This window comes from Monopterus albus, unplaced genomic scaffold (assembly GCF_001952655.1).
Source record: "Monopterus albus unplaced genomic scaffold, M_albus_1.0 scaffold211.1, whole genome shotgun sequence".
NCBI classification, from domain to species: Eukaryota; Metazoa; Chordata; class Actinopteri; order Synbranchiformes; family Synbranchidae; genus Monopterus; species Monopterus albus.
The window spans coordinates 708,868-719,576 of NW_018128091.1; the positions used below are offsets into that span (position 1 = coordinate 708,868).

At 44.2% G+C, this 10,709-nt stretch overlaps 1 protein-coding gene across 1 annotated transcript; it reads right to left on the reverse strand.

The window, feature by feature from the left end:
* Positions 1 to 1,448: 1,448 nt before the first annotated feature.
* On the reverse strand, positions 1,449 to 6,726 carry LOC109970969 (growth arrest-specific protein 8-like). The gene is made up of 11 exons (XM_020618936.1): positions 6,578 to 6,726; positions 6,327 to 6,416; positions 5,192 to 5,389; positions 4,517 to 4,723; positions 4,370 to 4,424; positions 3,553 to 3,761; positions 2,867 to 3,019; positions 2,541 to 2,627; positions 2,255 to 2,464; positions 1,645 to 1,710; positions 1,449 to 1,559 (listed from the first exon to the last, which is right to left on the reverse strand). The coding sequence occupies exons 1-11, from the start codon at positions 6,578 to 6,580 to the stop codon at positions 1,449 to 1,451; spliced, it is 1,389 nt and encodes a 462-aa protein (XP_020474592.1). The 5' UTR covers positions 6,581 to 6,726.
* Between the last annotated feature and the right edge of the window lie 3,983 nt (positions 6,727 to 10,709).

The following is a 10,709-nucleotide window of genomic DNA, read 5'->3' on the forward strand; positions in this document are numbered from 1 at the left end:
AAATAAAGAACCCACTATTCTCACTTTTGTGAAGCGGGGATTGTTATTTACCCTGGTCACATCTATTTGTCAGACTGACATTCTTTTTGTCTTTATAATTCATATATTTTATGTCCCCAGTTAGCTCTGATGGAGTTCTCTTACGCCAATTATTTCCCATTTTGCACTAATTTAAAGTTTTTTTTCTTTTCTGTATTTGATTGCTTTTATGATTCTCCCTCTCAATCAGTCAGCTCAGGTTCAGACAGCTTCCTTGTCACTGTAAGGTATTCACTGTCCATTTGACTTCTCTGAGACACTGCAGAGAGTACCTATAGCATAAATCATGTCTAATAACAGAATTTTTATAACAGCAAGCTGTTACAAACTGCTGTTAGCCGGCTGTTGCTGTCCCGACCTGGAGAGGCTGAAAAGGGTTCATGAGGAGCAGAAGGTCCGTCTGGAGACTGAGCACCGGCGGCTGGAGGAGCAGGATCAAGATTTAACTTGTTTCAACAAAGTGTAAAGGACAAATTTCAACCTAAAGAACCTTAATTCAACAAAGACAAAATGCAATGACCTCAAGTCAGTTGGTGAAAAGAGAGAGCAGCTGAAATGAAACGAGGTTTTACAAATTAGAATGTCCAGAGGGAAGTCGGCTTAAACTCCTGAAAACTCACTTTCAGATCTCACTTGTTTCTCTGTGGGTTTAATTGTTCATGATGAAATGAACAGAATTCACCGGTTGACAAACTCATCCTCATGTGGTGTTGGTTACAAGTGATGTGTTTAAACAAACACCCTACTAATCCACTTCCTCGGGAGCCAGGAGGTGTCGTCACACCTGAACCTGAGAGCTCAGGGAAAACCCCACAAATTAGTGTGCAGTCAGATGGAGGTGCTGATGTGACTCGCCTGCTGCTCAGCAGATGTTGACTTTCGCCACCTTCTGCTGTGTAACCCCTCCAGGAAGAGCTTTGGCTCACCACCAGGTACCACCGCCTCCCATCAACACAGGGAGGAGAAACGCTCCTCCACTGACAAACTAGCAGTTTGACCAGAGCCACTGCACATTAAATCTGTAATTATCTCACTGCTGTTTGGTTTGTAACAGTGTCCTGCAGCAAGAGGCACTGAGGAGTTTGATCTCCGGGTTTTGTTCAGATGGCAACCTGTCCCGCTGATGTCCCACTGAAGATTATTTATTGTTTAACAACGAGAGTGACTTTAACATTCAGAGTTTACCTGCTAAACACGTCATCACCAGCAGCAGAAAACAGCAGGGATAAAGGACGAGGCAGCTGAGAAGGTTCATTTATATCAGGTTTATAAGGAACACACAGAGGCTGGAAACTGCGTCAGATCCATCTCGTGCATCTGGTGTTTAGGAAGTGATGGAGTGAGGGAGAGGTGGGAGGCCAGGTGGTGTCCTAGAGGAGTTCAGGGTCTGGAGCTCGGTCTGCTCAGGATCAGCTCTGTGGACCTGAAGGTGAGGTTGTTAACCCCTTGTAAGGGGAGGCGAGGTTGTGCCGCGGGACCCTCGGGGCCTGTCCACAGGTGCGCAGCAGGTCCTCGTACTCCTGTGTTCACACAATGACGTCAGCTCCACATCAGTGGTGATTAAAACTACAGTAGACGATTAGATAAAACGCTGAGACACCTCACCTTGGACTCTCGAGCCACGTCGTCCTGTAAGGCGCTGATGGTGACGTGTTTCGACGCCAGGAGTCCCTGCAAGCAGGAAACAGTATGTGATCTTCAAGAAAAACCACAATGACCACAGCCTGTAGCCCTGCCCTCGCACCCCAGGACAACACCAGCAGACATCAGTGGGAGGCGGTGTCAGTCCACTGCCCCCAGCTGGTTCAGCCTGGGGCTCCGCCTCAGAGGTCTGTGCCCAGGTGATGGTGTGTGGGGTAACTCGTTCAAAATTAAATGGTTCATTTACTTAAGTTTGTGCATCTCAACAGGGGGAACGAAAGTTACGGCAGGCAGGAAAAATATTCAAGACCTTAGGAAATACTTTTTGGAGTGAATTTAGTTCAGTGCAAAGCTCTGCAGATACCCTGCACACAGTGGGCCTGAAATCCTTTATTAAAGACTTGGTTTATTAACATTTACATCATATTTCTGTCAGCTCGTCTACTGTGTATTTAACAGTAATTCCCTGTTGTTTCCTTTAAGCCTTTTCAGGAGCTGCAGAAGCCCTGGACAGCTCAGGAGGGACACATTGAAGTGGATTCAGTGGAAACAAGGTGTGGACAGAACATGGTACCTGGAGTGTGTTTGTGGCGCTGCTGCTGGCTGTTGGCTCAATGTTAGAGGTGGATAGCGCGGTGCACAGCCGAGCCTCCTCCTTCTCCAGAGCCTCAGTGACAGTGGCCAGCTTCCTCTGCAGCAGCAGCTCCTTCAGCCCACTCCTCTGCTGCATGGCCACGATGGCCTCCGTCTGCCTCTGCAGAAGCTCGTCACGCTCCAGCTGCACCTGCCGGACAAAGATACGCTCACAGCAACGCCACCCAGGCTGCAGGAAGGGAACACGTGCGGCAAACTGACTTTACCTTCTGGAAGGCCTGCAGCAGCAGCTCGTGCTGCACCGTCACGTCTCTTAGGTCCTTCTCAATGACCTTCACATAAGCTTGGGCCGCCTGTCACACAGAGAAGTGTTTATGGCATCATAGTTTTGGCCTTTGTTCCAGTCAAACATGACATTAATCTCTTCACTGTGCCTTCTGTTCTATTTGAGAGCTGCTTCCTGCTTTATACATAAAACAAATAACCAGAAGGATTTGATCACCAACATGAAAATCAACCCTAAGTTACTGATAGTAAGACCAAGCAGAGAGAACGTGCGGTGGTGCGTTTGGGCGCTGTGCAGTGAACTCACTGCCCTCTGGGCCTTGGCCGTGTTGTACTCCTTGAGCTGCTTCTGGAGCTCGAGCAGCTGTTGCTCAGCCTTCTGCAGAGACTCTCTCAGATGCCAGTACTTCCGCTGAGCCGTCGAGACCCCATGGTTTGCTTGAAATTTCAACAGCTTCTCCTGCAAACACACACACACACACACACCACAGTGCGTAAAACCAGAGCTAGCGTGTCCTCATCCAGGTTTAAAATGAACGCTGTGCACCTGCTGTGGCTGACGGTGTGGAACAGTGTCTTAAAGGCCTCAGTGCCTGAAGTAGTGAAAATAAAGATTTTATCATAAATATACAGTACCTACTTTGCTTTTAAGAAATATCTCATAATAAAATAAATACAAAGAACTAAATTCCACATGTGAGAGAAGATGCTAAAAAATCTAAATCTTCTTTGTGAAACAATAAGAATATCTGAGTTATATTTTAGCTCCCAGGAACATTTTCTGTGGGAACAAAAATATTTTGCAAAATTACTTTTAATAAGATGAATTTTGTGTTACATATATAGTCGTGACCAAAAACCCTCACAGCCCAAAGAGCAGAAGCAGCTGGTCTCTGGTTTTCTGACTGGTGCAGAAACCGTGTGTGAGTTTCCATGTACTGCGCTTTATTTGGAGTGTGGATGTTTCTTCAGCCAGTGCGTGGCATCTCCCACCTTCAGATCGCTCTGCTCCTTCAGCACTCGTGCGTGAGTTACAGAGTAGTAGTACTCCTCAGCGCCTCTCACAGCTCGGTCGTGCTTCTTAATCAGATCTGCAGTGTAGCTTCTCATCCGTTTATCCAGCTCGCTGACCTCCGCCGCCCGCTTCTTGGCCTCCACCTCTTGTGCCGCCAACATCTTCTTGTGATACATCACCTGCACTTCTGTTGGAAGACCAGCAGAGAGAACGTTCAGGAGCAGAGTGTGTCATTTTTGGACGTCTGGGCTTGTACTGAGCAAACTTCTAAAAGTCAAATTTAGGATGAAAGTAAAAAAGTAAAAACCCTTCATTTTCACTCTCAAACTAAACTGTCACAGTTTTCTGTCTGATAATTGTACTACTTCAGCTAATGTCCGACTATGAAGAATAAAATCCGTTGCTCTGTTATTTACAGACAAAGGATGTTCCACCACTTTGGGCTACACACAGACACCGTGTAAAGCCATTGCTGCTACTCTGTCCTGATCTCTCTGACGTAGATCATCTCACAGCACCGGTTTGTTTCTCTGTCATACAGCTTCCTACTGTTTCATCTCCACTTAAAGAGCTGTGCATTACAAATACATCAGTGTTTATTGATTCCTAGGGAAATTTAATCACCTTCTTAGAAAATGCTAACATCAATGTTTTTGCACAAACACCTCCCACTGAAGAAACGGTTTTTAAAAGAAGTTTGGATGTCAGTAGCAGTCCCTGGGTAAATGTGTGCTCCCAACCCTTCTCTGGTTTGTGTCTGACAGGTCTGAGCACCACTGGCTCAGCTTTATTCACCTCGGACCCTCCGGTCGTATTCGTTGACCAGCTCCATCAGCTCCACCTGGTGCTTCTGTTGACAATCACATGACACCAAGTCTGTCACACAGAACAGGCAACACAACCACAGGTGAAAGAACTAAAGCTGGCTTAGTGCCTTCTCACCAGTTTGAGCTCCTTCATGCAGTTCTCGTTCTGGCGCCTCTTCTCTCTGAAGTCCTCCTGCATGCCGTGCACATCCCTCCGAAACCTGAGCTCGGACTCTGTGTACTGGTTTTGGATCAGCGCGGATGAGGCGGCGCTATCTATTTTCAGCTCGGAGATAGTGTTGTGATGTTCAGAGAGGACGTGCTTCAGCTTGTGCTTGTTCACCTGGACAACAACCGGTCAGAGGTGGGTGGGAGTAAATAAGATCAGTATGCTCAGTGGACTTCCAGTGGGGTCGTGCTTTGATACAGTCATGTCCTGTTACTGCACAGTGAAGAGTTCTGTCTGGCCCAGTTACAACAGGGGAGATTCAGCTCATTGTAATTTGTCAAGAAATGTGGCACATATTGTTTTACAGTGGCTTCACAGAGTATTGAGGCTCCCTCACTGTGCTGTGTTGTAGTTTGAAATGGATAAGTGGAGAATGAAAAACTGAAGTGTCCTTTCTAAAAGTCTCCAGACTGTATTCACTGCATCCTGACTGAGACGTGTCTGGGCCCTGACTGGAGTCCACCTGTGGCACATTCTAGTTACATCCCAACCTTGTAGGGACATTTAGGTGTGATGGGAAGGGGAAGCCTTACATCAGTGTGTGTCCTCACAACTGTGTGTATGTGTGTGTGTGTAGCTCACAGTGATCTCCACTCGGTGGCGCTCCTTGGCCTCCTCTCTCTCCCTGCATCGGTTCCTCTGCTCAGCCTTCACCTCCTCCAGATTCCTCTTGGAGATGTCCCAGATGGCCCGGATCTTATCCCTCTCCAGCTGGAAGTAGCTCTTCTCCTCCCGCTCCCTGTCCAGCTCCTCTCGGAGGCGAACGATGTGCTTCTCCAGCTGCAGCACAAACACATTCAGTCAGTCTGTGCACGCGTCAGGTGAGCTGAGGAGCAGAGTTTTCCTGCACGCAGCAGAAGATGGCGTCGTCATGCGGCATATACAGAAACAGCTGGCCAATAAAACCCTAGAGCTGCTGAATGAGGCCAAAGGGTCAGAGGGCCCCTGACAACTTTTCCCTTTAGTTTTACATCACCAAGTTCAGTCAAAAGTAAGGATGTCCCAGTGGTGCTCTTAATACTCTGTTCATTTTTCAGTTTGAAAGAAGGACTGTATAAAATCAAAGCAGGTCCACAGGTTCTTAAGTTCATTTACAGCAGTTAATGTGACATTGTTTAAATAAATTTAAAATTAAATCTTAAAACAGAGTTTATAATTATCCCTCTCTTTTAGCCAAAACTGGATTTTCTCCATTCCCACATAAATTAAACAAGACGTGTACGGTCGAAGGGAGGAGGCACAACATGACTTATCCTAAACCTGGACCAGTGGATATGGTCCCTGCTGTGTAAGGGTCTGGCACTGAAGAAGGATGGAAATGTGATTCCAACCACCACCACAGGTATAACCGTCTAAATCCTCAGCGACAGGCTACCTGTTGAACTAGAGTTTAAGAGCAACAAGACGTGACAAAACCTCTAACCTGAAGCTGTCTAAAGTGATGGCCGAGTGGGAGACTTTTTGGTTTGATTCATTAGTTGTGCACATGAAGCAGTTTGGTTACCAGAGGCTGCCTCCCCCTGAACCCACCTGGGAACAGAGTTAGAACCGGGGATGCAGATCTGAAGGGAACTACTTGGATATGTGGTGGTGTTAGTCTTTCTGCTAATCCAAGCCACTTCACCATTCCACGGGAACTCACCACTTTAAACTGCTTGCAGCTAGATAACCCACTGAACCCATGCTAATTTTACAGTTAGTTGATAGCAGCTGTGACCTGGTCCTTGGACATCTCCTCCGTTGAAAGAACGTCCACCACAGAGGACGACTTTCCCTTCCGCGCCTTCTGGCTTTTAGCTTTGGGTGGCTGCAAATAAAACACATCAACATTTACACCATTAAAACCGCTTTCCGTTAGCTAACCAAGCTAATGCTATCTGGCTAATGCTAAATTAGCACATGCTAACCGTATTCCACAGTATTACTGTTATAATTAAGCTGATGATTAAACCCAAAGTTTCTACTCACCATCGTGAAATATCGCGCAGGCTGACAGAAGTCGGTATTGACGGTAACCAGCGGCTAAATCTTAGCTAAACCTTTTCTCTATCTTAGCGGCGAAGTCATATTCAGACTACATGTAAACAAAATGCGCTGCCATGGCAACGTGGTCACATGACCGGACGTGCTTTATCTTCAGATTAAACTCGGAACCCTTAACATACATTGAGATTTCATTTCATTCAGTGTTAAAATAGATAATATACTGTATATACTTTATACTGTAATTTCAGAGGGAAAATGTTGTAACTACTTTTTACTCCACTATATTTAAACTGCCTTATTTTAACAATTAAATTACAATCAACAAATAAATAATAATTTATCTTATCAATATATTTACAAGAGAACAATGTTGAACTACATCAGCAGCAATTAGAGTTGGATGACTTTTATTTAGAAAGGGCAAAAGGTCCTTCATCCTCTCTTGGGTAAGAAGTGAATAAATAAACTGTAGTGGGAAAGACTGACTGCTGAAGTTGTCTCTCTCAGAGTGCAGGTTTACTTGTGGTTCCTAGAGTCCACAGAAGCAGAATGGGAGGCAGAGCCTTTAGCTGTCAAGCTCCTCTCCTGTGGAACCAGCTCCCAGTCTCAGTTTGGGAGGCAGGCGCCCTACCTTTAACATTAGACTTAAGACTTTCCTTTTTAATAAAGTTTATAGTTAGGGCTGGATCAGGTGATCCTGAGCCTTCCCTTAGTGATGCTGCTTTAGGCCTAGGCTGCTGGGGGGCCATGATGCTCTGAGCTCTTCTCCTTTGTATAAAAATATCATGAGTTGTAATAGCATAATCTTCATATGAGAAGTTAGAGCCAGTGCTGAACATTAATAATCACTTTAATCTGCTTACAGCTACACTATTGTGTTATGAACCACTGAATGTCGGTTAAGGTAAGATACAGTAAGAAAACTGGCAACGTACCCAGCAAGTATTTAAAATGAACCCCATTTTCAGCAGAACATTATAGTACTAGTACAACAGTCACAGGGGACGTTGTCACGGAATACTTTGACTTTTGTTCTGTCAGTCCAGTTTTCTGATTGTACCTACAGAGAGATAATTATTACATCGTTTTCTTGAAGTAACATTTTCTCTTCAGAACATTTATTTATAATGGAGTATTGCTACAGTGTAGTATTAGTACTTTTATTTAAGTAAAGGGTCTGAATGCGTCTTCTGCCACTGAGTGATTCAGATTCTATCCACGCTTCCAACATTACCAAACAAAGTGCTCATTTTGAGGTTTACTGGACCAGAGAATATGTCACATCTGTCTCTTTATCTTTACTCAAAAAGGACAGAATTCAGTTAAAAGACAAACATGTTTGACATCGTTATTGGCTTTGAAAATAATACTCAAAACAAGAGGCAGTTGATCAAACCGACTCCAGGGTAAAACGGTGCCAACAGTCTGTAGTGAGGTTTGTCTGTGAGTCAGACCCAGGGCCGGTCCGTGGCATAGGCAAAATAGGCAGTTGCCTAGGGCACAAAATGACTGGGGGGGCGCACATGAAATTTTTTTTTCTTGGAAGACCAGTATGCGCTCCTACACCCATAAGCAAACTAATTACTGACAGTTGACAATTTTAGTACTGATCAATCATTGTAGTGATTAAAATAATGTTAGAATAAAATAAAATTGACATCAATGAAAAACCATAAGATTTGAAAACATGTCATGTACTAATTTAAACACTCTTTGCTTCATGACGTAATTATAATGCATCATCATTATGCATGCATTGACAGTGCATGGAGCACGCAGTTAAAATATGTGCTCTGAAAGTGCCATTTTTAAAAAATGAGTGAAAAAAGAAAATTATCAGAGGCACGAGGCAGGAAGTGACACAAAGAAGAGGAACAGAAAAAACAACAATATAGATGTGGGTGGCACTGAGGATAAGTGTGACTATCCCAGCGAATGTGACAGCTGCAGAGAGGAGCTTTTCAAAGCTCAAGCTGATTAAGACCTACTTGAGGTCTACCATGGCCCAAGAGCATCTCAGTGGACTTGCTGTCATCAGCATCAATAATGATGTTTCTCAGAATTTGTCATTTGATGCAGTCATTGATGACTTTGCTGCAAAGAAATCCAGGCGTGTTCAGTTTTCAAACTGTTCTATAATTCTGAATATAATAGTATTTTTTGCACTTTTTTGTTGATTTGCACTTTAATTTCTAATTTAATTTTTGTATGATTCTTCAGGTGACTAAGTCAAATTTATTTATTATCACAAATTAACTAGTTATTTATATTAATACTTATCAGTATGTAATGTTATGTTACATTATATTTTACTAAAGTTTTGAAAAATCTGCATTTTCAGAATTTTTTAAGGGGGGGAATCTAAAATCTAGGGCACCAACAGAGCCTGGGCTGGCCCTGGTCAGACCTGCACGTGTGACACAGCCACAGTGATGATCACTGACTGGTTCCTGCTGGACTTTGCACCAGGGAATAGACACACTCCTGTTTGCTGTGTCCCTCAGTTGTTGGCTTGTTCACAGTGCTGTACAGGTTCGTGCTTGGTGGTGTTCCGGTGTTTGGCGTTTCTATGATGCTTGACCAGTAGTACAGACTTTCTCCATCAGGCTCTCGGCCTGGCTGCAAGTCGACGTCTTCGATCTCCTGGTAGATCACATCGGTTATAGGCTCAGCCGCGCTGCTCTTTCTCTCCACCCTGTGTTTGGAGCACAGCCTCAGGGTTAAGATGACCAACAGCACCACAGTAGCACCTGTGACTACACCCACAGGTACTTTCCACCAGTCCAGGGCCTGTTGGTTCTCTGTGTCTGCAGGTGTGTGGCCCCTGTTTATTGGTGTGACTGGTTGGTTGTCTTCAGGCTGAGCTGGAGGATCCACCATGGTGCGATCTGTGGTCACTTTCAGATAAACTTTCATTGTATTACAGAGGTACATCGCATTATCATTGTCCGTAACATTAATTATCACCAGGGAGTTATCTGCTGTGGACCCGTAACGTTGGTCAGTTTTGACCTCTTGGTCGTTTCTGATGGTGACGAGGGTCACTGATGAACCACCCCTGAAGCGGCTCCATGTCACATTTCCTGTCTTATGAGGACAGGGCAGTGTAGCTGTCGAACCCTGCAGCACCAACACCAAATCTGGCTCCTGACCTGCAACAGAACAAACAAGAGCTCCTCAAGTCCTGAAATACTTTTGTCTGTGTTGTTGGACAAGACAAAAACCTGTGCACAAGGTTAGAACCATATTTTGGGAGCATTGTGACTCCATAGCCTGACACTTAAAACTGTAGTTTAGCAGGATCAGTACCTTTAGTTTGGGTACTTTAAGAACATTTTGCTGATCTGTACTTTTACTCAAGCAGAATTCTGAATGCGGTGCTTTTGCTTGTGTTTTTATAGTGTTGCTACTTTTACCAGGACCTGACGCTGACCTTTTGCCCTTGTTACCAGTAATAATATCACAGTGTTGAACAGGTTTTCAGTAACAAAGACGAACAAACTTAAAGTGTAGTTACCATCAGCTCCACCTTTACCAGCTGCAGCATTAAATCAATGGATACAGTAACGCATCAGTCACTATGATCCCGTAGTATCAGAGACATTACTGGGACACAGGCCGTTCTGCAGAACGAGTACTGGTACTGTTGGTACTTCAAGTACATTATGAAGGCAGGAGTTTTTCTACTTTGACTTCAGTAAAGGATCTCAGTGCTTCTTCTGCCACTGATCACACTCTAATCTAAAGTGTTTTTCCCATCTGCTCGGTTCAACCACAGAAAATAGGAGTTCAAACATTCAGCTGAGTGTTTTGTAGTATTTTGACTTGTATCCAAGGACTCAGTTAATATAGCGTCTCATAAATCAACTCACAGTTTTCTGCTCTTTTATTACTTTTACAGTTTCACTTTGTGTTTTTTCAACTGGTCTGTGCTTCTGTATTTTAGCTGCAACTTGACTGGATCATTTCAGCAGCTTTTCTAATTGCTAAGTAATAATGGAGTCGTCATATAGGCTGTACACACAGTTACTTCAGTTTTTATTCAACTAAACACTGTTATATTTCAGCTGCAGCTTTGATTTAACACCAGTTTTCTCTTGTGGACTTTACAGAC

What these genes read in the sequence shown, in the direction of transcription:
- LOC109970969 (XM_020618936.1), bottom strand. An exon ending in GCCACCGAGTGGAGATCACT is followed by an intron (nt 4,724 to 5,191) that starts GTGAGCTACACA and finishes GTTGTTGTCCAG; the next exon opens with GTGAACAAGCACAAGCTGAA. An exon ending in CGGCCAAGGCCCAGAGGGCA is followed by an intron (nt 2,628 to 2,866) that starts GTGAGTTCACTG and finishes TCTGTGTGACAG; the next exon opens with GCGGCCCAAGCTTATGTGAA.